The sequence below is a fragment of the Erythrolamprus reginae genome, chromosome 1 (genome assembly GCF_031021105.1).
Source record: "Erythrolamprus reginae isolate rEryReg1 chromosome 1, rEryReg1.hap1, whole genome shotgun sequence".
Taxonomy (NCBI): Eukaryota; Metazoa; Chordata; class Lepidosauria; order Squamata; family Dipsadidae; genus Erythrolamprus; species Erythrolamprus reginae.
In genome coordinates, this window is record NC_091950.1 from 8,506,896 (window position 1) to 8,533,535 (window position 26,640).

A 26,640-nucleotide genomic window follows, 5' to 3' on the forward strand; every position below is an offset into this window, starting at 1 on the left:
CTGCCAATACAATACTCAGATTGAGGATTCCTTTTCCCCAAGTGCATTATTTTACATTTGGAAACATTAAACTGCAGTTTCCATTGCTTAATGTTTCCAAATGTAAAATGTCCCTCAATGAAATGGAGTTTGACACCCCTGCTCTAGCTCATGTTCAGTCAGATTCATCTCTCATGTTCCATGACCCTTTTAAGCTCTTTCAATTGAATCATGGGGCATTTTGGGAAGGATGAACCAAGAAAGGTTGCATGCAAGTGCTCCTATCCAAGGCATCAGTGCCTTTCCTACTCTAGGTAGTGGCCAAGGCCTCAGAAGAACGAAACAGCAGAGCTTGGGGTATAATCCCCAGTTCCCTTTGGAACCCCATCCATCACAAATAGTGGACTGATCCAGGCTCCCTGGAGAGAGGGGCAGCATAAAAGAATCTCAAAATCATCAGGCCATGATGTGGACAGGACAAAGGGGGAAAAGACAGCTCCTATTCAGACCATGTTAGAAGTGGTCTGTTTTGAGTTGAGACACAAATGATGGTGGCCATGTTGAAATGCCTCTAAGGGATAGCAAGTGGACATCTCTCAAGGCCATAAGTCTGAGGTTCTGTATAGCTCATCTGGGTGGGCACTGTAATTGAGGCGACTCCGAAGAAGGTAAGTATAAGGCTTCAATGTCACAACATGATGACAACTTTAATGGCAATGTGAGTCGCCTCAAGAAGGGTGGCATAGAAATCAATCAATCAATCACACAAACAAATAAATAAACTAGAACTGAGGTAACTCTTGTTGACAGCCCGCTTTAAAGAAATGCGAGTCAACCCTCTCAACCAATCACAACTCCTGCAGTTCCCGCCCCTAGTGACCTTCCGGTACATACATGGGGAACCCCAAAGTCAACTGTGAAATGCCCTCCAGAGGCTCAGACATGGAGTTTGCTGTGCAGTGGGCAATAATCCCAACTGGTCCTGTGAATGAATCTTCAAGAAAAGAATTTCAGATCTGGCAATTTGGGGAGTAGCACCCCAAAAGACCAAAAGAGACACCTGGATGACAATTGCTACCCTTAGGCTACAGCAACAGTCTTGAGAGTCTTGCCAAAAAATGCAGTTAATATCCTGAGATTCTTCCTCAAATTACATTTCTGCCTTGTGCCACTATTCCCAAACAGCACACATATCATCCGACTACACGAGAGCATAAGCCAAAATCCACCTAGTGTGCAGGGGTCATAGGTCAAATACACAACTGTTATCATGATTCCATCTGCTTTGTAACTTACAAGAAGAGATACAAACATGTTTTTTTCCTCATTTTGCTGTATGAAGAGAAGATGTTGATAAGGGGATAGGACAATGATTGTTCCTAGCAATTATCAGAAGAACAGCCATTCTTCATGTATCCCCTGTGGATTTCTAGACATAAAGATTTTACAGTATGAAACTTGCTTTATAAAATATCTCTGAGTTCTCCAAATGGGGGCAGTTCATGTCACTTTAGACTGTCTTTCAAAGAGCTCACTCCTGAGTTTGAAGAGACTTTCATGCCTCAGTTTCCTCAATGGACACAGCCCCAAAACAGGTAAGAGGAAGCATGGTTGATATGAATTCATCCTGGGGCCATCCAGGAGGCCCAGGTGCTTTTTTCTTCACTGCTAAAGTTCCAGTGAGATTTCAGGAGCAACTTCAAATCAGTTTCTGCATAAACCTTGATTTCTGTTCTAGGACTGAAGGTGGTACAGATAACCAGGAAGGAGTCATGCTTCTGCTGATGTTCTTCTGGCTCTTGGCTCCAACTACAGAGAAGACGCTGCAAACTGCATGTGTGTTCAGGAATTATATTAACATAAAAGGCAGCTACTATAGGCCTGGTGATCTCATTATTGGTGGAATTTTATCTTTGGGAATGGTAGACACTCGCATCCTAGACTTTCATGCAGTGAATTTTTCCCCACAGACCATGTAAGTTTCAGCTGAAGGAGAAAGGGGCAGATCATTGCTCTTTTGCTTTAAATTTTGGGACCTCTTTCAGAAACACTTCTAGTGTATTGAACTGTCCTGGTGAAGTGCCCATTTTATGCTTTTCTCAATAAAATAGCAAGCTCTTAAAATAGGCTGGAATTCTCAATCCCTTCATCAGGAAAATGGTAAACAAGAAAAATGAAGAGGGAAGCGGTGGTGGCCAAACAAAGATGTTAAATTATAATATTAATCTCACCAGTAACTTGCAGAAAATTCACACTTTTCCAGATGTTACAAACATTTATCTCAGTTTTGAAATCATCATTGCTAATGAATAATGGCCTCAACTAGATCTATGAGGTGACCCACCCACTGTAGTCCTGTGCTCAGCAATGTTTACCACATCTGAAGAAGCTGCTCCAAGGCAGACCTTAAATAATTCAGGTGAAAGGGGAGCAATTAGGGATTACAGCCACTGCAATGAAATGAATATGGCAGAAATGCAGAGGTGGGTTGCTGCCAGTTTGGATTGGTTCAATAGAACTGTTAGTGGAGATTTACCTCCACTCACTGAAGTAAGAGCCAGTTCTCCAGGTGGAAATTCTTATGGAAATCATTATTTTCAAGGCAATACTCAGATGTTATGGGTGCACAGGCGTCACAACTAGAACTGGTAGGAAAAGTAGAAACATAACATAGAAACATAGAAGACTGACGGCAGAAAAAGACCTCATGGTCCATCTAGTCTGCCCTTATACTATTCCCTGTGTTTTATCTTACAATGGATATATGTTTATCCCAGGCATGTTTAAATTCAGTTACTGTGGATTTACCAACCACGTCTGCTGGAAGTTTGTTCCAAGGATCTACTACTCTTTCAGTGAAATATGTGTCCCCTTGTTCTTGTGTTCACTTTCCTATTAAAAACACTTCCCTCCTGAACCTTATTTAACCCTTTAACATATTTAAATGTTTCGATCATGTCCCCCCTTTTCCTTCTGTCCTCCAGACTATACAGATTGAGTTCATTTAGTCTTTCCTGATACGTTTTATGCTTAAGACCTTCCACCATTCTTGTAGCCCGTCTTTGGACCCGTTCAATTTTGTCAATATCATTTTGTAGGTGAGGTCTCCAGAACTGAACACAGTATTCCAAATGTGGTCTCACCAGCACTCTATATAAGGGGATCACAATCTCCCTCTTCCTGCTTGTTATACCTCTAGCTATGCAGCCAAGCATCCTACTTGCTTTTCCTACTACCCGACCACATTGCTCACCCATTTTGAGACTGTCAGAAATCACGACCCCTAAATCCTTCTCTTCTGACGTTTTTGCTAACACAGAACTGCCAATGCAATACTCAGATTGAGGATTCCTTTTCCCCAAGTGCATTATTTTACATTTGGAAACATTAAACTGCAGTTTCCATTGCTTTGACCATTTATCTAGTAAAGCTAAATCATTTACCATATTACAGACCCCTCCAGGAATATCAACCCTATTGCACACTTTAGAGTCATCGGCAAATAGGCAAACCTTCTCTACCAAACCTTCCCCTTTGTCACTCACAAATATGTTAAAAAGAATAGGACCCAGAACAGACCCTTGTGGCACACCGCTTGTAACCTGTCTCTGCTCAGAATATTCGCCATTAACAATAACTCTCTGATGTCTATGCTTCAGCCAGCTTGAAATCCACTGAACTATCCAGGGATTAAGTCCAATCTTCACTAATTTATCTATCAGCTCTTTATGTGGAACCGTATCAAAGGCTTTGCTAAAGTCCAGATAGGCAATATCCATGGCACCACCTTGATCCAACACCTTTGTGACATAGTCAAAGAAATCAATGAGATTAGTCTGACATGATTTGCCTTCAGTAAAGCCATGCTGATTTGGGTCCAATAAGTTATTGTTTTTTAGGTGCTGATTTATCCTCTTTTTGAGTAGAGTCTCCATCATTTTACCTATAACTGATGTCAAGCTAACTGGCCTGCAGTTACCAGCTTCTTCTCTACTGCCCTTCTTGTGGATAGGCACAACACTGGCCCTTCTCCAATCCTCAGGAACATCTCCTGTTAACAGGGATTGGTTAAACAAATCAGTCAGGGGGGTAGCAATGACAGATTTGAGTACTTTAAGAACTCTGGGGTGGATGCCATCTGGACCCATTCCCTTGTTTATCTTTAATCGTTCAAGTTCTTCTAAGACATCGCCTTCTAAGATCACTGGAGCTGAATCCGTACAGCTGGAAGCAATGCTATATCCCTCTATAGTATTATTTTGTAAGGTGTCTTTTGAGAAAACTGAGCTATTGAAATGGTCAGCGATCTCCTTATTCCCATCAATGCATGTATTATTCCCGGTACTAAGCTTCGTGATGCTGCAGTTTTTCTTCTTCCTATCATTAATATATCTGAAGAAGGTTTTATCCCCCTTCTTTACAGATTTGGCAATTTCTTCCTCTTTTGAGGCTTTAGCAGCATGTATTATCTGTTTTGCCTCCTTCTGTCTCATTTTATACACCTCTATATCAGCTATACTTCCAGACTCTTTATACCTCCTATAGGCAGCCTTTTTTTCATTGACTGGAACTGGTAACTGGAACCCACACTTGCAGGGATGATAGAGGGTATAAAATAGTCCATTATATTTATGGAAAGGCTTCTCTCCTTTCTCACAAACTCATCCAAGATTAGTCAATGGAGATTCTTTGAAAAAAACCCAAACCCAATGAGATTTGGGAGTTTCTGCCCCCAAAATAGAGAAGCAACTTCTACAGCCATGCACAAGCTTTCCTGTAATGTTCTCAAATGTTTTTCTCACTACAGATTAATTACTAGTAACTACCAGCAGTTCCTTGCATTGGTGTTTGCAGTCTCTGAGGTCAATAAGAATAGTTTTCTGCTCCCCAACATCACCTTTGGCTTCAACATCTACAGCCATTGGGAGAAGGAGATATTAATTTCCTGGAACAGCCTCTCCATGCTCTCCTCACGAGACCAAATGGTTCCAGGATACAAATGTGACCAGAAGGACATTCTGTTGTCCATCATTGGTGACCTCAATGCCAAGTCCTCAAGGCTGATGGCCTCCATCTTCAGCATTTTTAAAGTCCCACAGGTAGGGGCTCCATTTGGAGATAGTATGAAGTTGACAAAGATCAAGACACAAAAGCCAAAGATGAAACTACAAGTATTTGTGTGTGTGTTTGTGTGTGTGTGTGTGTGTAATATATTGAGTTTGTAAATCTTACATTATTATTAATTAAAGGTAGCCATCACTTAGTGCCATTTGTTCTCTTTATCAGATATTTGGTTTCTTTTCTTGACTTTTCACATACCACAACCAATAAACATGGCTAAGAAGGGAATAATAATAATAATAATAACAACAACAACAACAACAACAGCAGGAGCAGCAGCAGCAACAGAGTTGGAAGGGACCTTGGAGGTCTTCTAGTCCAACTCCCTGCTTAGGCAGGAAACCCTGCACTACTTCAGATAGATAAAACACAAACTAGAATTAATAGAGATAGAAGAAGTAACTAAGAAACTAAGAGAAGTAAAACAAAATCAATTTGAGCACGCAAACAAACCTGGCAGATGGCTATCGTATAAATTGAGGAAAGAAAGAGAGAAGAAATTAATCCAACAATTAACAGATAAAAAAGAAACAACACATTACCAGTTAAAAAGAAAGAAAGAAATTGCATTAGAATACTATAAAGAATTGTACAGTGAAGAAAATATTAAGGAAGAAGATATATTAAAATATTTAGAGACATGTAAAATCAATTTAATAAGTAAAGAAGATAAAGAAATATTAAACAAAGAAATAACAAAAGAACAATTGGAAAGAACAATTATGAAACAGAATAATAATAAAACACCAGGCCCAGATGGCTTCCCAATTGAATTCTATAAGGCAACATTCCATGTAACGGGAGAATTATTATTAGAAATTTATAATAAAATGTTAACGAATGGAGAATGCCCGGTATCATGGCAAGAAGCTAACATAACGCTGATACATAAAGAAGACACAGATCCAAAGTATATTAAGAATTATAGACCAATATCTCTGTTAAATGTAGACTACAAAATTTATATGTCAATTATAGCAGACAGATTAAAAAAAATATTAAACAAAATAATACACTCTGATCAGAATGGTTTCCTACCTAACAGACAAATTAGAAATAATATAAGAATTACATTAAATATGCTAGAATATTATGAAAGCCATAATGATAAGGAGTTTGCAATGCTATTTCTAGATGCTGAGAAAGCCTTCGATAACCTCAATTGGAACTTTTTTAAAAAATTAATAAATACTATGGATTTAGGAGAGAACTTTGAAAATACAATAAATAAAATATACTCCAAACAAAAGGCAAGGATAATTATAAATGGAGATTTAACCAATACATTCGATATTAAAAAAGGAGTGAGACAAGGCTGTCCACTATCTCCCTTAATATATATAATGTCTATAGAAATACTATTAAACCGAATTAGAGGGGAATCATCAATACAAGGCACCCAAATTAAACAACAAATTTATAAAACACAGGCCTTCGCTGATGATCTGGTCTTCTTCTTAGAGAACCCAATTAGCTCAATGATATACTTAGTAAAAGAATTAGAGAACTATGGGAAAGTGGCCGGCTTAAAAATAAATAGGAATAAAACTAAAATACTAACCAAGAATTGTAATCAAGATTTAAACAAATTATTAATAAAAGAAACAGGTTTTCAAATAGAAAAAAAAATTAAATATCTAGGGATTTGGTTTACGACAAGGTATTCTTCACTGAAAGAACTAAATTATATGAAATTATTAACAAAAACAAAAGAAGATTTAGAAAAATGGTCAAAGTTAAATTTATCCTTAATGGGAAGGATCAATACAATAAAGTCTAATATACTTCCAAGGTGGCTCTATCTCTTCCAAACAGCACCAATACAATTAAATAAATCGTTCTTTGCTAAAATAAATAAAATAATTTCTAAATTTATCTGGTGCAATAAAAAACCAAGAATAAACATGAAAGCCCTACAAGATTTAAGAACAAGAGGAGGATTCGGTTTACCCAACTTAGAAATATACCACCAAGCCACTAAATTACTAGGGATTAAAGAATGGGTCAACCTTGAAAATCCTAGAATTCTAACAATAGAAGGCCACGATATAAATGAAGGATGGCACGCACATTTGTGGGAAAAAGAACATTCAAAACATTCTCAGTTTAAACAACACCAAATTCGGAATGTACTATTGAAACACTGGCAGAAAGTCAGGAAAAAACACTATAATGAAATACCCAGATGGCTATCCACTCTAGAAGCTCAAATTCATCCAAATATAATAAGCCAAGAACAAAAAATAACCTACGAAGTCCTATTAAATACTAAAGGAAGTCTTAAAACTAGAGAAAGACTTAAAGAGGAAGGCATAGTAATAGATTGGCTTCCATATTATCAAATTTATTTATTTATTATTTGGATTTGTATGCCGCCCCTCTCCGAAGACTCGGGGCGGCTCACAACAAGTGAAAAGCAATCCAATACATAATCCAATTAATTAAAATATTGAAAAATTTTAAAAACCCCATATACTAAAATACATACACACAAGCATACCATATATAAATAAATAAATAAATAAATAAATAAATAAATTCAAAGTAGATATAAAAGGGACTTGGTAAAATTTGGAATATGTAATAAACAAAATGAAATAGACAAAATATTGACAGGACCTGACAAAAAATGTATAACCAAAATGTATATTTATCTATTAAACTATGAAAACATTGAAGAAATTGTTAAACCTAATATGATATCTTGGATGACTAACTTTGGATATGCAATTCAGCTAGAAGACTGGGAAAAACTATGGTCAGTTAATTATAGGATGACTTTGTCAACACCATATAAAGAAAATCTTTATAAAATGTTCTTCCAATGGCATTATGTGCCAGCGCGCCTAGCCAAAATGAGTGTAAACATTAGTAACAAATGTTGTAAGTGTAAAAAAGAAGTGGGAACATACTACCACATATGGTGGCAATGTAACGAAGCAAAAAAAAATTTGGATTCAAATTAGGGCATGGATGGAAGAAATATTGGGCTATAAAATTGAAATAAAACCGGAAATGTATTTATTAGGCATAATTAGAGGCAAACATAGCAAAGAAAATTACTACTTAATAAATCACTTACTTACTGCTGCAAGATTAGCATATGCACAAGTCTGGAAACAAGATAAGACTCCAAACAAAGAAACGGTAATTAAGAAAATATTAGACTGCGCCAAATTTAGCAAATTAACATACGAAATTCAAAACCAACAAAATAAGGACTATTATAAAGTGTGGGGGAAAATTTACAACTGGGTGGAAATTAAGAAAAAGGTATAGTAAATAGAATTGTTAAAAAATAAATTTTGTAAATATATCAAGTGTAAATGTTTAATATTGTATTGTTTGATGTCTAAATGTTTGTAAGTCATATAAAATAAATAAAAATATTAAAAAAAAACAACTTCCAGTGTTGGGAAGATTAAATTTTAGTCAGCCTGATTGTGAGTTCCATCAACCTCACAATGGTGACCCCTAAAGTCAACATAAAATATTTACTTTGTCTTTGAAAAAAGAATCTCTTTTTCTCCAGCTTGGTGTTGACTTTGAGTTCTCTCAGAGAGAGAGAAGAATCTATCCTTCCTTCTTCCGGATTTATCCCAAGGAATTTGCTCAGTATGTGGGTTTAGTCCAGCTTCTCCTGTATTTCCATTGGAACTGGGTTGGGCTTTTGGCCCCTAAAGATGACAGGGGAGAACGTTTCATCTCAACTGTGACGCCGATGCTCCAGGAGAAGGAGATCTGCCTGGCCTTCACTCTACTGCTAGAATTAGTTAATATTGAAATCACTATGAACAAGCTTATTCTGAAGTTCCCTACCTTGCCTGAAGCAGAAATATTTATTGTGTTTGCAGACTACACTGTTGTTAACAGTGTAATCGGGATGGACATTATTTTTGAAAAATTAAAAATAGTATTCATTAGAAAAGTTTATATCTTTACTTCCCATTGGAAACTTGGCATGGAAGAATCTGATGAATCATTGCAATATACAAAGATTTTGCATGGGGGCTTTCATTTTAGAGACCACTCCAGGGATGTCTCTGAATTCACCCACTTCTTCCTGTCTTTAGACCCCTTGAACCCTCAAGGAGACGAATTTCTTCCTACATGGTGGAAATTTGTGTTTTACTGCAGGATCCCTAAATCAGGAAAAATCCTCCCAAAGGGGGAAAAACAATGTACAGGAAAGGAGAATCTGAAGAATCTACCAAATTACACTATTGAAAAAAAAATGACAGGAGAAAGTTACAATATCTACAATGCTGTTTATGCTCTGGCACACGCTTTACATGTAATGTCTGGATCTAGAGTTGGATCAACCATGATGAGGCTTGGAAAGAGGATCTCAAATGTCCAGTCTTGGCAGGTAATTTCTGGGGCTTTTGACTCAGTCCACAGATGCTTAGATCAGAAACTCTTCATATAAATTTATTCAGTTATTTACCAAATGTCTGCATACTCCCATACCAATTCATCTGAGACCTTGTCTTTCTTTTTTTAAGCTTACCATTTCTTTTGCTACTCAGCTTGCTATCTGAAAACAGGTTCTGGTTAATAATGGATCGAAACTAACCAAGGATAGAAGCAACCTAGAACTTAGAAGAAATTTCTTAATTAACAGTTTACTTTTAGACTAAGGTGACCAGATGTCCCACTTTTGGTGGGACAGTCCCGCTTTTGAAAAATTTATCCTGTGTCCTGTGGCATTTTTAAAAAGTCCCGATATTTTTTTTACAAATGGGACATCTCATCACCTTATCCTCAACCACCCAAAGAGGAGCAGAAGTGAGGGGGCACAGAGGGTCCCTGTTTCCTTGGAGGGGAAAAGGTGCCTCCCCACCCAGAGCAACCCTCCCCCTCCAGCCTCTCCAGGCCACCCGCCTGCTGCTCTTCCCCGCCCAGTTCTCCTGGGCACCCGCAGCATCTGCAGATGGAACTCCAATGTGGCCCAGGAAGGGAGAGGCCCAGCGCTGCCCTCAATGCCCACAGCCCCTGCAGGTGCCCCCAACTCTCCCCCATTGCCCTCCACCCAGGCTTCCTGGAGGGGCTCCAGGGCAGATCCCAAGGGAGGGCAGGGGAAGGGCTGGGGTGGCAGGTGGGAGGCAGGAAGGGAGCCCAGAGAGGCCACTAAGAGGACAGGGAGTCTGGAGAAGGAAAAGGAGGCCAGGGAGAGAAACAAGAAGAAGATGGAGGTAAGAGAGGGGGGCTGAAGATCCCCAGTCCCTCCCCCACCCTGGATGTCTTCCAAAGGTCCCTGGACCAAGGCAGAATTGAAATCTGCGCTTCCCTCTTTAGGCTTGTGGCAATGAAGCACGAGGACCAGCAGGTGGCTTGGCGGGGGAAGCGCTGAGGGGCTCCTCCTTCTCAGAATGCAAACAAACTATGCCCCTTTTAAGACTCAGCCGATAGTGCCTTCCCCACCCCCTGCGCTTCTCTCCTACCCTGGCTTTTGCTTCGCCCCATGGTTTCCCCGCAGTTTCATCCAGACCGTCTCTTACCTTTCATTTCTCGACGCCTCCTTTTGAACTGCAGGGAAACCGCGGTGCAAAGAGAAAGCTGGGGCAGGAGAGAAGTGCAGGGGTGGGGAAGGCACATTCGACTGAGTCTTAAAACGGACATAGTTTGTTTGCATTCCGAGAAGGAGGAGCCCCTCAGTGCTTCCCCCCGCCAAGCGGCCTTCCGGTTCTCGCGCTATTCCTCCGTCTCTCCTTCCTGGTGAGCCAGCAGAGAAACCCGCCTTGCCAACCTGTTGCCATCAATGCTGCGAGTTTTGGCTCTCTCAAGACCACCGCTCCCTGTAAGCTGCGCACGTGCGCGCGTGCGCGCTCCAAAATACCCCCGCGCACACCTTTTTCCTAGGCCGCGCACTCCCCATCCCCCTGCCAGCCCGCGGGGGCGGGGAGGCGCGGGCAGTAGAAGGGAGACGCGGCCACACCTGCCTCTCCATGGTGCCTCCGGCCCCCTCGCGCTCCTGGCCTCTCAGCCCTGCCCCCCACCCGCCCGGCCTCTCTTTCTGCTCCGCTGCAACACGGCGCCTGGCCACGCTCCGCCTCCCGGGAGCCCAGCTGAAAACAAAACGGCTCCAAAAGTCGGCTGGGATACCGGGAGGCGGAGCTTGGCCGGGTGCCGTGTCTTCGCCTCCGCGCGCCGCCTCCGCCCGGCCGAAAACAAAACGACTCCAAAAGTCAGCCGGGCTCCTGGGAGGCAGTGCGTGGCTACTTCCTCTTCGCTGCAGAGCCGCACGGAGGCGAAGACACGGCGACAGGCCACACTCTGCCTCCCAGGAGCCCGGCCGACTTTTGGAGCCATTTTGTTTTCATCCGGGCGGAGGCGGCACGCGGAGGCGAAGACACGGTGCCCGGCCACGCTCCGCCTCCTGGGAGCCCAGCTGAAAACAAAACAGCTCCAAAAGTCGGCCGGGCTCCCGGGAGGCAGAGCTTGGCCGGGCGCCGTGTCTTCGCCTCCGCGTGCCGCCTCCGCCCGGCCGAAAACAAAACGGCTCCAAAAGTCGGCCGGGCTCCCGGGAGGCGGTACGCGGCTGCTTCCTCTTCGCTGCTGAGCCGCCGGGCAGAGGCAAAGACAACGGCGCCCTCCACTCTCTCTCTCTCTCTTTTTCTCTCTGTTGCCGGCATGGTGAATGAGAGAGAAAGAGAGAGAGAGAGAAAGAAAGGAGGGGAGAGAGAATGAGAAAGAAAGCGAGAAAGCAAGCAAGAGAGAAAGACGGAAAGAAAGCAAGAGAGAGAGAAAGAGAGGGGGAAGGAGGGGGAGGGAAAGACATAGAGGGAGGGAAGGAGGGAGAGAGAAAAAACAAAAAAGAGAGGAAGGAAGGAAGAGAGAAAGGAAGAGGGATGGAGAGAGAGCAAATGAAAGATGAAGGAGGGGAGAGAGAAAGGGGGAAGGAGAGATAGAAAGGAGGGAGAAGGGGGTAGTTAGGGAGAGGGAAAAGGAAGGGCTTGGAGAAAGGGGGAAAGAAAGATAGAAAGGAAAGAGGGAGGGAGAGATAGAAAGGAAAGAGGGAGGGAGAGATAGAAAGGAAAGAGGGAGGGAGGAAAGAGGGAGGGAGAGATAGAAAGGAAAGAGGGAGGGAGAGATAGAAAGGAAAGAGGGAGGGAAAGATAGAAAGAAAAGAGGGAGGGAGAGATAGAAAGGAAAGTGGGAGGGAGGAAAGAGGGAGGAAGACATAGAAAGGATAGAATTATGGATGCAAGAACTTGCTCATGTGTGATAGCGCACGCCCACACTTACTTACTTACTTACTTACTTACTTACTTACTTACTTACTTACTTTATTTATTTATTTATTTATACTTATATGCCGCCCAGTGCCAAAGGGACTGCCGCTCAGACACTATACTTTTCCGCTCACCCCGAAAAAAAATTAGAGGGAACACTGCTCAAGACTGCAGCTGAGCCCACCCCCCACGCGCGCAATGGTGACCCGCTTTGCCAAAGTTACAATCTGGTCACTTTATTTTAGACGTCGTGGGTTCCCAGTGGGAGTCATTTAAGAAAAGACAGGATAGCCACTTGTCTAAAACTGTAGAGGGTCTGTTGCTTAAGCAGGGGGTGGACTAGAAGACCTCCAATGTACCTCTCAATCAATGTTCCCTCTAATTTTTTGGTTGGTCCCTGCATTCTGCTGCCCTTCACAATGAGCTGGAGAAAAATCAGTGGAATTTTCCATGGTTCTTGTTGTGAGGTTCCCTGTCAGCCTCCAGAAATGTCAAATTCAGAAGGGGACGAAGAGACAGTAGCTGTAGATGTACCCTGATGTAAGAGAAGTGGAGGAGAGCACTGGAGATGAGAGTGTAGCTGAAAATCAGTTAGAGGTTAGCATGGAAAGCAGTTCTTCTTCAGACAATGGGGGGTAGCTAACAGTCCCTGGTTGAATGTCAGATTTAGGAGATTAACAAAAAGAAAGGAGGAGACATTGGGAAAAAAGTTTTGAATCTGCTATTTTAGAATGTGTAGATCAATTAATACGTCACATCCTGAAATGCCTGGAAAAGATGCTTTCGTTCAAACTGCATATTGAAATCTGTCCTCACTTCCCAGAAGTAAGCTTTTGATATTTTATGGTAAACTGTGTGAAAGTAGAATTAACATGACCCAGACATAAGCAGCTGCCAGGAGCCTTTCATCTGCTCATTAGAGAGAATTTATATCTTTGGAAAACTCAGCCTGTGAGATCAGAATGTGCTTTAGCATACAGCATTGCAACCTTGACAATTTTTCAAGTGTGGAAGACAAATAAAGACTTATTAGTTTGAAAATCCAAGCCTTGAAAAGAGAGTTTTTGGAGCAGTTTCAGTTTGACCAGAACAGTTTTGATAGAAATGATTTATTCATTTCAAACATTCATTTATCAGTTAACAAGACCTTGGGCCAAAGTAACTATTTGAAAGTGCATTTAGCCAGAATTGTGGAACTAAAATTATTGTGTTTTGCTTAAGTTGGAGTTTGAAATCATACCCGGTGATAAAGGAGAAATATTTGGTTTCAGAGTTAAATATTTGATGTTACACATGATTCCTCAGATCGCCATGGAGAGGTGGAACTAACTTCTCAAATATAAACTCATCTTCTCAAGATGCCCTTTATGTGATAACAGAAACTATGATGTCGCATTTGTAGCTCTATATCTAATACAGTGTTCCCTCGATTTTCGCAGGTTCAAACTTTGTGAATAGCCTATACCATGGTTTTTCAAAAAATATTAATTACAAATACTTTGCAATTTTTTTTCCATACCACAGTTTTTCCCGCCCGATGATGTCATACGTCATCGCCAAACTAATAATTTTTGCAAATAAATAACAAAAAAATAATTATTATTGTTAATAAATAATTATGTTTATAAATATTAGGATCACTAAGTGTTTTATTCAATGGTGAGTACCAGTAATAATGGTGAGTAAATGGTTGTTAAGGGAATGGGAAATAGTAATTTAGGGGTTTAAAGTGTTAAGGAATGGCTTGTGATACTCTCCGTAGCCAAAAATGGTGTATTTACTTCCGCATCTCTACTTCGCGGAAATTCGACTTTCGTGGGTGGTCTCGGAATGCATCCTCCGCGAAAATCGAGGGAACTCCAATTTCCAATTTCTTAAACTCTTCTTTCTTTTAGATTCTTCCCTATTTGAGCAATGTGAAGTTCAACAACAGTGCAGGAGATGAAGTCTCCTTCTCAGAAGATGGACTGGGATCTACTCGATATGATGTTCTCAACTGGGTTCTCTATCCCAATCAATCTTTTGTCCCCATGAAAGTTGGACAAGTAAATACTGAGGCTCCCCCAGGCCAGGATTTCACCATTAACTCTGATACAATCGTCTGGGCCAAAAAGGTGAGCTGCAAGGAAATTTTGTAAGTTCACTTTAAAAAAAAACCATTCTCTTCCTGAGATGCAGAACATCTTCCTAAGTTGAAAAATAATTATTTGAATTGGAAATCATGGCAGACATTTTATGAAAAACCTCCCTTTCCTGTAACACATTCGTGGTCTGATTTATGTCATTCCACAAAGGATTAGGCTTGGGAAGGGCTTCTGCTTGAAATGCAGGATGCAATTGATGCTCAGTTGCATCCTCATGCTTCTTTCTTTTGGAAATGCTATGGTTCAGTCACAAGCCTTCCTCTGCAGGATGAAAACCCAGTTCCAATCTCCTCTGTCTATTGATGTCTCAGGATTGCCAGTGGCCTCAATCCCTCAGGAGCTGTTCCATATTTCTGATAGATGGTAGCTATTTATCAGGAGAATCTGAACATAGAAGTAGGAATGAGGAAAATAATGAATGCAGAGGGTTCATTCCTTAAGTAATTTCAAATTCTTATCTTTTAGACCATCCCATTTGCAAGGTGTAGCATGAAGAGATGCCATGCAGGAGAGAGGAGAAGAGTTCCAGAGGGCAAGCAGGTTTGCTGCTACCACTGTGATACTTGTCAAAAAGGGACCATTTCTAATCAGACAGGTAGAGCAGACATCAAATTTAAATATTCCAGAATTATGGAAGACATATATTAAATCAATATATTTTTGTTATTGTGTCATTTTTTATAAGATTGATATGCACTCATACTTTTCAATAGAACCTTTCTATTGATCTAAATGGCTCTTGCCACAGAGGGCACTTTTCTCAATCCTCAGCAGTGATAGTTTGAGGGCACAATTTATGAGTGTCCAACATCCATTTCTGCTTCTACTTTCACATCCAATTTGGAAACCAATTTTCAAACTTTTCCTGAGGGAATGGGGCAGGTGATCCATCCTTTTATCATTTGAGTGTGCTTCTTCTGACATCTCTATCAAACACTGAGGAAATAGACTTGCCAGAGAAAGAGGTGATCCACCTCTTTATGTCTCTTTGATAGACCAGGAGGGAGGAATGAACAGATTTGATGAACAAAGCAGAGAGGTTAAGGCTATCAGGTTAAGGGATAATATACATGCATACAAAAGAACAGAATTACTGGATAACAAATTTGTCTGTCTTCTGCTGTGAGTGATCCACAACCAGGTCAGTTAGTGACAGATTTTGAGGAGGGTTAACCAGGTGCGTCTTGGTACCCCAGGCCAGCGTTCTTGCCAGCTGAATCAGAGAGTGAGAGTGAGGGAGAGCTGGAACTGGAGGAACCTCCAGAGACTGTAGAAACCTCAATGATGGTAATTGAGGATCAGGATGACATTGAGGACATTGATGATCAGGAGCCCCTATTAGATTCCTGTGGCAGAAGGTTTAGAAGCAGACAGGAACAGCTTTAAGGGGAAAAGTTCAGAAAATGAGTCTATGAAAGAAGTCTAGTCAGTTATAGCTCTGGGGAACAATGATCACACCCAGACAGTATAAAATAACAAGTCATAATGGTGGCGTTGCTAGATCTGGATTTCCAGAAATGCTTCGCTGGCAAACTGTTGCTTTCCCTTTTAACATAATCCCACAGAGATGTAGCTCTTTGAGAAGCTCCGGAGATTAATAAGGTATGCTTTGAAAATGCATCTAATCACTGTGAAATGTTTTAATTATCCTGGGCTCACAGGCCGCAGTCAGCTCCGTTACCTTTTTGATTGGGGATGTTGCCAGAAGAAATTATAAGGACTCTGCTTTGTAACTTTTGTTTCTAAAATACAATTTTGTTCTGGTTTGAACTTTTTGCCAATGGGTGGTTCTTTGTTCTGATCCATTCAGTTCCGAAGCAGAACAGCTTCCATTATAAAATGTGAAGAAAACAATCAGCAATCTCAAATTGAAAGCCACATTAGTCATGGAAGTGAACAGTGAATGGATAGCTGGAACTGAATAGACCTTCATCTCTGGCAAATCTATCCCCAGGGTAATCATAAATGAAGAATGATTTGCTCTTTTTGATGCCTCATTAAAAGCACAGGGGATTATTTCATTACTTCCTTTGGTGGTAGATCAACAGTAGAAAGGCAACACTCGTATCTTTTATGGGGCAGGGATAATGTGCATGGTAGTTGCTTAAGAAATCCTTAGACGAAGACTCTTGATTTCAGATGCAGTTCACTGTGAACCCTGTCCAGAAGACCAATATCCCAATAAGGAAAAGGACCAATGCATTGCCAAGAAGATCCACTTCCTTGCCTATCAAGACACCTTGGGATATATTTTAGTTTTTCTTGCTTTTTTCCTTTCTGGGATAACTTCTGCAGTCCTGGTGATTTTCTATAAACATCATGATACACCAATTGTCAAGGCAAACAACCGAAATCTCACTTACATCCTCCTGATCTCCCTCTTGCTCTGCTTCCTTTGTTCCTTCCTCTTCATCGGTCAACCAGGGAAGATCACCTGTCTCTTCCAACAATCTACCTTTGCCATTCTCTTTGCCCTTGCAGTTTCCTCTGTGTTGGCAAAAACTGTAATGGTGGTTCTGGCCTTCATGGCCACCAAGCCAGGAAACAAGACAAGAAAACTCTTAGGAAAACCACTGACCATCTCCATTGTCTTGGTCTGTCCCCTGATCCAAGCAGTCCTTTGTGCTATCTGGCTGGGAAGCTCTCCCCCATTTCTTAACTTGGACTTCTACTCCTTGTTTGGGGAGACTATCTTGGAATGTAAGCAAGGCTCAGCTGTAATGTTTTATGGTGTCCTCTCCTACCTAGGACTTCTGGCCTTTGTCAGTTTCACTGTGGCATTTCTAGCTAGGAAATTGCCTGATAGTTTTAATGAAGCCAAGTTCATTACTTTTAGCATGCTGGTTTTTTGCAGTGTTTGGATCTCCTTCATTCCTACCTACCTGAGCACCAAAGGGAAGTCCATGGTGGCTGTGGAGATCTTCTCCATTTTGGCCTCTGGAGCTGCTCTCTTGGCTTGTATCTTCTTCCCCAAATGCTACATTATTCTGTTGAGGCCCGATCTGAATTGTAGAGAAAATATAATAAGAAACAAAAATTACTAACTAATGCACGGAGTAGTGTTATTTATATTTGTGTTTGTGGCATGTTTTGGAATGTGATAAGATTTCTAATAAATGACACAGCATGCAAGGGAGTGAACTGGCAGTGAGGTTAGTTAGAAGCCACCCCTGGTCAGAATGCTCTCCATGGAAGGAAAACCTGTTATTAGAGACGTGTTTATTATTTCAGATATTTCTAAATTTGTACAGCAAAAGAAAAAATCAAGAATTAGATACAAATTACTCAGGAAAAATGGGGGTTGGGTTTACCAGACCTGAAATTGTCTTTTGAGGCATGTTGTCTGATATAGTTAAAAGAGTGGGTGACCCTCCGGAATAATAGGCTACTTGAATTACAGGGCCACGAATTAAGATACCACAGTTTATCATGGTATGATAAAGTTAAACTTAATGTTGATTTTAGTAATCACTTTGCTAGATATGCCATACTGAGAGTTTGGAATAAATATAAAGCAAGGTTCTCCATGACGTTGCCTCCTTGGGTGTCTCCCAAAAAAGATTTTTAAGGAAAAGACTGCTGGATGGATGATAAAATATTATCTTTCAACCATGATGAAACTACATTAAAATTGAAGGAAGAACATGAATTATGTTTAGCATTGGTTTACATATCAAGAACTGAAATAATGATTTAAATCAGATTTCAATCCGGTTTCAGGACTGGTCATAGCACGGAAACCACTTTGGTCACACTAATGGATGATCTCTGGTGGGCCCGGGATAGGGGACATTCCTCTATCCTGGTGCTCCTCGACCTCTCAGAGGCCTTTGATACCATCAAACATGGTATCTTTCTGCGATGACTGGGGGGGATTGGGAGTGGGAGGCACCTTTTATAGTGGTTTTCCTCCTATCTCTCCAGTCATTCGCAGTCAGTGTTACGGGGCGCAGAGGTCCACCTCTTGGCCTCTCTTTTGTGGGGTGCTGCAAGGATCTATCCTCTCCCCCTAATATTTAATATCAAAATATCAACATTAGCATATTTAATATCAATGCTGGGCAAGATCATCTGACAGCATGGGGTGTGGTATCATCAGTACACTGATGATATCCAGTTATTATTATTATTATTATTTATTAGATTTGTATGCCGCCCCTCTCCATAGACTTGGGGCGGAGTTATAAATCTCCACCCATTGCCAATTCAGTGAAGTGGTGAATGTGGTATGCCAGTGCCTGTAAGCTTTAAGGATCTGGAACGGGGCTAACAAGCTCAAGCTCAACCCAGACAAGACCAAGTGGCTGTGGGCATTTCCTCTCAAGGACTCCTAGATCTGTTCGTCCATTGTTTTGGAGTGAAAAACTTTGTCCCCCTCAATAGGGTCCACAACTTGGGCATCCTCCTCGACCCACAGCTGAGTTTTGACCATCATCTTTCAGCTGTGGCCAGGAGGATATTTGCCCAGTTTCGCCTGGTTCACCAGTTGTTGCCCTATTTGGACCAGGAGGCTCTACGCACAATCACTCATGCCCTCATCACCTCCTGTCTCCATTATTGCAACATGCTCTACATGGGGCTACCCTTGAAAAGTGTTCAGAGACTACAAATAGTCCAGAATGCAGCCGCAAGAGCTGTCATGGGTATGCCTCAGTATACCCATATAACACCTATTCTCCATGAGCTGCATTGGCTTCCTATTAGTCTCCAGGCACAATTCAAGGTGTTGGTTATTACCTATAAAGCCCTATATGGCCCAGGGCCAGACTATCTTTGGGACCACCTCTTGCCACATACCTCCCAGAGACCAATAAGAGCACACAGATGTATCCTCCTCCAGGTCCCATCGACTAAACAATGCAAGTGGGCGAGACCACCGGGGCTCTATGGAACCAACTACCTCCCATTGTCCACACTGCTCCCACCTTACTGGCCTTCCATAAGGCCACGAAGACCTGGCTTTGCCAGCAGGCCTGGGGGCTATGAATTGTACATCTTTCATGGCCAAACTTTATGAAAGGTGTGTACGCATGCGATTATGACTGTTTTTTATAACAAATGGGTTTTTATTATGGAGTTTTAGTTTTAGATATTATATTCAACTTCTTCTTATTGCTCTGTATCTTTTTGTATCTGTATTATATTATTTTGTAAGCCACCCTGAGTCCTTCGTGATTGGGCAGCATAGAAGTTGACAAATAAATAAATAAATAAATAAATAAATAAGAGTTGGGGGTTTGATTTTGCTAAAGATGAATTGGAAATCTTTGGCCTTGATAAATTAGCAATTAAAGTTTGAAAATTAATGAGTAGTTATGATCAGGCTTGATATTGATTTTTATCTAATTCCAACAAACCATGAGCAATGTTCCCTCTAAGACGTGTGGCCGTGTGGCTGCATGCCCAAAAACTAACCCCCACGCAGCCTTTTCCAAGTCTGCACAACGTTGGATTTGGGGGCGGGGAGCGATGAAAGTACAGAGGCTGACTAAGGTTTTTTCTTATTTTGAACGTCGGGCACATGTGCGCGTGGTCTCCCCATTTCCCTGCCAGCCTGCTGGGAGGGGGCAGGGAGGCAACAACTGAGAGCTCAGCACTGGCCCATCCACAGCAGACAGGGGTGGCTCCCTTTCCTTCTCCCACCGCCTATGTCTACCGCCGTAGACATAGGTGGTGGGAGAAGAAAAGGGAGCTGTGGCTGCCCCTGCATCCCCAGGCGCTTCCAGCCCCCTCGCACTCCTAGTCTTTGGCCGCTGCCACCCCCCTCGGCACTTCTGGGCCCCTCATACCCCTGGCCTCTCGCCACTGCTCCCCTGCCTGCCCAATCCTCCGGTCTTTCTGGCTTTCTCCTCTGTGACTGCAGGGGTGGTGGTGGCTTCTCCTCCTTATCCGCCCGCTAGCAAAGGGGCTGCGAGAGGGGCAGGGCAGGCACTCGGAGAAAGCAGGGAGGGTTTTTGAAGTGCTCGGAGAAAACTCTCCCCGATTTCACCGAGCACCTGCCCTGCCCCTCTCGCAGCCCCTTCACTAGCAGCTGGATAAGGAGGAGGAGAAGCCACCACTGCTTCTGCAGCCACAGAGGAGAAAGCTGGAAGGAGGGGAGGATCAGGCGGGCGGGGCGCAGTGGCGAGAGGCCAGGCGCCTGAGAGGCCTGGAGGTACATTGCGGGGCAGGGGGGGCAGTGGCAAGAGGCCAGGAAAGGGAGCCACCCCCAACCCTGCCTGCCGCAGATGGGCCACTGCCACCCCCCATCGCAGCCCCTTTGCTGGGAGTGCTTTTGAGAGAGAAAGAGAGAGAGAGCAACAGAGTGAGATAGAAAGAGAGAGGGAGAGAAAGAGAGAGAGAGAAAGAGAGAGCAAGAGAGAAAGAAAACAAGAGAGAGAGAGAAAGAGTGAGAGAGAGAGAAAGCAAGAGAGAGAGAGAAAACAAGAGAGAGAGAGAAGAGAGGAAGGAAGAGAGAGAGAGAAATTATAGAAAAAAGGGGGGAAAGAGAAATGAGAAAATGATTGAGGCAGAGAATGAGAGGAAAGAGGGAGAAACAGAGGGAGAAGTGACTCTTGATTTAAAACATATGGTAAAAGCACCCAAATAATAAGAGAGAAAAAAACCCAGCCCTTTTTTCTTTTTTTCCTTTTTTCATTCATTCATTCATTCTTTCATTTGTTCATTTGTTCATTCATTCGTTCGTTCGTTCGTTCATTCATTCATTCATTCATTCATTTCTTTATTTATTTATACATACTTCTATGCCACTTAGTCCTGAAGGGACTGCCGCTCAGACACTATACTTTTCCACCCGCACCGAAAAAAATTAGAGGGAATATTGACTTTCTACAGATAGATTGCATTAGACTACTAAGCATTACAGTTCAATGTCATGCAGAAACATAGATGAAAAATTCCACTTCTGAGAGGTCCAATCATTTTCAGCTGCTTTGTTTTGCTAGGATTCAAGCTGAGCATGTTCCTTCCCATTCAACATAAAGATAAATACATAACATAAAATAGTTGAAATCGAAGATTATAAATAAGCCCATTTCAAACAAATCCATTAAACATGCTAAAATCTAATTTAACAAACCTAAAAACCCATGTCATTAAAATCATTCAATCACATTCATCTCTGGCGGCATACAAATCTAATAAATTATTATTATTAAATTATGATTAATTATTATCAAGTAATCTGGTCCTAAACCATGGAGGGCTTTATAGGTAACAACAAGCACTATAAATTGCTTTCAGAGACTAATCGGAAGCCAATGCACCTCGCAGAGTATTGACAAGACATGCACATACCTATACAGGCATGTAGTAGTTTGTATAAACATAATGTCAGTGAATTAACGATAAAAGAGGACAATAAGACAGTAGGAGAGGGACAGTAGGCACAATGTCAACCAACAAATGCTCTGTCTTACACATTGGCAAAAAGAATCAGGATACAAAATACAAACTTGGAGGAAATGTATCAATACCTTTTGTGCTAATATATTGGGTTAGATTAGATTAGATTAGATTTGTTGAATTTATATGCCGCCCCTTTCCGCAGAGTCGGGGTGGCTCACAACAATGGCAAAACAGTACATAATGACAGATCCAATACCCACCAATCCAATTACAATTTTAGGCTAAAAAATTCATAAAAACAACCCCAATATATATAAAAAACACGCACAATCAATCAAACACCAGAACAGCATGGGCAAGGGGGAGATGTTTCAGTTCCCCCATGCCTGACGGCAGAGGTGGGTTTTAAGGAGTTTACCAAAGGCAAGGAGGGTGGGGGCAATCCTAATCTCAGGGGGGAGCTGGTTCCAGAGGGTCAGAGCCACCACAGAGAAGGCTCTTCCCCTGGGTCCCGCTAGACGACATTGTTTAGTCAACGGGACCCAAAGAAGGCCAACTCTGAGGGACCTAACCGGTCACTGGGATTCGTGCGGCAGAATATATATAAACTATGAATGTATGTTTATATGATATAAGTGTGCCTGTTGGCCATAAGAGGGAGCCAACAGAGTTCCTGTTTTGGGGATTTTTCTGATAGTTACTGTATGTCTAGAGCTATGTGCGGATATTAACTGGTTTGTATTTGATATTGAAATTGTATTTGAGATTAGAAGTGTAAAGAGATTATTGTACTTTGTATCTGTATACCATATATCTATATTTTACTGGTTTATTTATATGAACAGTCCATTACTGTCACTACTGACACCTTGCATTGTCTTAATGTTGTTTTGTGGATATATTTTTCCCTGAACAATCTATCAGTGGTTATGGGCCCAGACAGTGATGTCAGAGTGTGATTCTAGCTTTTGGACAGTTTGTTCAGTGTTATTATCCAGTCGGTTTTATTGTATATGAGAATGGCACAGTCACCATCTAGTACAACTTTTTCCATACCGCAGTTGAAAGGAGCAAATTATAATACATGGTCCACAAAATGTGCGCTATTGTTGCGTTGTCAAGGACTTTGGGACATTGTGATTGATCCTCCTTATTTAGCAGCGCTAAACCCTGATGACGAGGAAGACGCCAAGAAACTATTTGAGCTTAAAAGAGACAATGAAAGAGCTTGGTTTTTAATTATGATAGGGTTTTTAGTTATTTTTAATATTAGATTTGTGCCATTATAATATTGTATTTATTGCTGTTGTGAGCCGCCCCAAGTCTTCGGAGAGGGGCGGCATACAAATCTAATAAATTGAATTGAATTGAATTATAGTATTCTTGGTCTCATACTGGTAGATAAGCAGCCAGTTCACATTCATGGAGTCAGTTCAGCTGCAAGGTATTGGGACATTTTACCTCAATTATATGTACGCGAAAGTGTTGGTGCTCACATCGATCTTACAAAGAGATCTTTCATACTTGTTTGGCTAAGAATGGAGATATGTTAACTCATTTGACTGAGATGAAGGAACTATTATCTGAGCTACATGAGAAAGGAGCTAATTTTTTCAGAGTTGCACTGTATATATTATACTCCCCTCACTTGACAAAAGCTATGATGATTATGTTTCATCTTTAAGCGTACTAACCAGAGATGAACTTACAGTAACTGCTGTGACTGGCTATTTATTGGAAGAAGCAAGGAGGCGTGAAGATCGTCGGAATTTGAGAGATAAGCCAAAAGTACAAGAAAGAAGGGACATTGCAGCTAAACAACTTTCTCCATTAAGAAATGTTATGTTTGTAATAAACCTGGTCATTTGGCTAAATTCTGTAGGAGAAATGGAAGAACTACAACCAGGAATGTACTAATTGCTATCACCGCTCCCTGTAAGCTGCGCACGTGCGCGCGCGCTCCAAAATATCCCCGCGTGCACCTTTTTCCTCGGCCACGCACTCCCCATCCCCCTGCCAGCCTGCGGGAGGGGGAGGCGGGGAGGCACGGGCAGTAGAAGGGAGCCACGGCCACACCTGCCTCTCCATGGTGCCTCCGGCCCCCTCGCGCTCCTGGCCTCTCGGCCCTGCCCCCCACCCGCCCAGCCTCTCTTTCTCCTCCGCTGCAACACAGCGCCCGGCCATGCTCCACCTCCCGGGAGCCCAGCTGAAAACAAAACGGCTCCAAAAGTCGGCTGGGATACCGGGAGGCGGAGCTTGGCCGGGCGCCGTGTCTTCGCCTCCGCGCGCCGCCTCCGCCCGGCCAAAAACAAAACAGCTCCAAAAGTCGGCCGGGCTCCCGGGAGGCAGTGTGCGGCTACTTCCTCTTCGCTGCAGAGCCGCACGGAGGTGAAGACACGGCGCCCGGCCACACTCTTCCTCCCAGGAGCCCGGCCGACTTTTGGAGCCGTTTTGTTTTCATCCGGGCGGAGGCGGCACGCGGAGGCAAAGACACGGTGCCCGGCCACGCTCCGCCTCCTGGGAGCCCAGCTGAAAACAAAACAGCTCCAAAAGTCGGCCGGGCTCCCGGGAGGCAGAGCTTGGCTGGGCGCCGTATCTTCGCCTCCGCGCACCGCCTCCGCCCAGCCAAAAACAAAACGGCTCCAAAAGTCGGACGGGCTCCCGGGAGGAGGTGCGTGGCTGCTTCCTCTTCGCTGCTGAGCCGCCGGGCAGAGGCGAAGACAACGGCGCCCTCCACTCTCTCTCTCTTTTTCTCTCTGTTGCCGGCGTGGTGAATGAGAGAGAAAGAGAGAGAGAGAGAAAGAAAGGAGGGGAGAGAGAATGAGAAAGAAAGCGAGAAAGCAAGCAAGAGAGAAAGACGGAAAGAAAGCAAGAGAGAGAGAAAGAGAGGGGGAAGGAGGGGGAGGGAAAGACATAGAGGGAGGGAAGGAGGGAGAGAGAAAGAACAAAAAAGAGAGGAAGGAAGGAAGAGAGAAAGGAAGAGGGATGGAGAGAGAGGGAATGAAAGATGAAGGAAGGGAGAGAGAAAGGGGGAAGGAGAGATAGAAAGGAGGGAGAAGGGGGTAGTTAGGGAGAGGGAAAAGGAAGGGCTTGGAGAAAGGGGGAAAGAAAGATAGAAAGGAAAGAGGGAGGGAGAGATAGAAAGGAAAGAGGGAGGGAGAGATAGAAAGGAAAGAGGGAGGGAGGAAAGAGGGAGGGAGAGATAGAAAGGAAAGAGGGAGGGAAAGATAGAAAGAAAAGAGGGAGGGAGAGATAGAAAGGAAAGTGGGAGGGAGGAAAGAGGGAGGAAGACATAGAAAGGATAGAATTATGGATGCAAGAACTTGCTCATGTGTGATAGCGCACGCCCACACTTACTTACTTACTTACTTACTTACTTACTTACTTACTTTGTTTGTTTATTTGTTTGTTTATTTGTTTGTTTATTTATTTATACTTATATGCAGCCCAGTGCCAAAGGGACTGCCACTCAGACACTATACTTTTCCGCTCACCCCGAAAAAAAATTAGAGGGAACACTGATTGCTAGTAACAAGGTTGATATGAGTGTAAAGAACAAACAAAACCATAGGGGCGGCATACATATCCAATAAATAAATAAATACTTAGAGTACCACATTCAGTTTTAGCAACATAGAAGACTGACGGCAGAAAAAGACTTCATGACCCATCTAGTCTGCCCTTATACTATTTCCTGTATTTTATCTTACAATGGATATATGTTTATCCCAGGAATGTTTAAATTCAGTTTCTGTGGATTTACCAGCCACGTCTGCTGGACGTTTGTTCCAAGGATCTACTACTCTTTCAGTGAAATAATATTTTCTCCTCTTGCTTTTGATCTTTCCCTCAACTAACTTCAGATTGTGTCCCCTTGTTCTCGTGTTCACTTTCCTATTAACACTTCCCTCCTGAACCTTATTTAACCCTTTAACATATTTAAATGTTTTGATCATGTCCACCCTTTTCCTTCTGTCCTCCAGACTATACAGATTGAGTTCATTAAATCTTTCCTGATACGTTTTATGCTTAAGACCTTCAAGCACCATTCTTGTAGCCCATCTTTGGACCCATTCAATTTTGTCAATATCTTTTTGTAGGTGAGCTCTCCAGAACTGAACACAGTACTCCAAATGTGGTCTCACCAGCGCTCTATTTAAGGGGATCACAATCTCCCTCTTCCTGCTTGTTATACCTCTAGCTATGCAGCCAAGCATCCTACTTGCTTTTCCTACCGCCCGACCACACTGCTCACCCATTTTGAGACTGTCAGAAATCACTACCCCTAAATCCTTCTCTTCTGACGTTTTTGCTAACACAGAACTGCCAATGCAATACTCAGATTGAGGATTCCTTTTCCCCAAGTGCATTATTTTACATTTGGAAACATTAAACTGCAGTTTCCATTTCCATTCCATTCCATTTTGGTCACCACATTATAAAAAAGATGTTGAGACTCTAGAAAAAGTGCAAAGGATTAGGGGACTGGAGACTAAAACATATGAAGAATGGTTACAGGAACTGGGCTTGGCTAGGCTAGTGAAGAGAAGGACCAGGGGATACAATATTTGAGGGGCTGCCACAGAGAGGAGGGGGTTCAAACCAGGGATAGGCCATGAGGCAGAACACCCAGAGCCCCTCGCTCCATTGCCACCGGGCATGCATGTGGCATGCATGCACAAAAGGCGTGATTCCAATAAAAATTACTGGGGGGGTTGCTTCTGCACAATTTAAACAATTTTTGCTGCCAGAAGGATGTCCGTGCATGAGATTTAATCTGCTACACAGGCACAGCGGCCAAATCTCGTTGCGGC

At 42.5% G+C, this 26,640-nt stretch overlaps 1 protein-coding gene across 1 annotated transcript; it reads left to right on the top strand.

Annotated features, from left to right (window-relative positions):
• Positions 1 to 1,536: 1,536 nt before the first annotated feature.
• LOC139157409 (vomeronasal type-2 receptor 26-like) lies at positions 1,537 to 17,523 on the top strand. The gene is made up of 7 exons (XM_070734180.1): positions 1,537 to 1,574; positions 1,718 to 1,954; positions 4,787 to 5,078; positions 8,633 to 9,469; positions 14,231 to 14,449; positions 14,945 to 15,074; positions 16,619 to 17,523. Exons 1-7 carry the CDS (start codon positions 1,537 to 1,539, stop codon positions 17,521 to 17,523), a joined length of 2,658 nt encoding a protein of 885 aa, XP_070590281.1.
• The last annotated feature ends 9,117 nt before the right edge of the window (positions 17,524 to 26,640 follow it).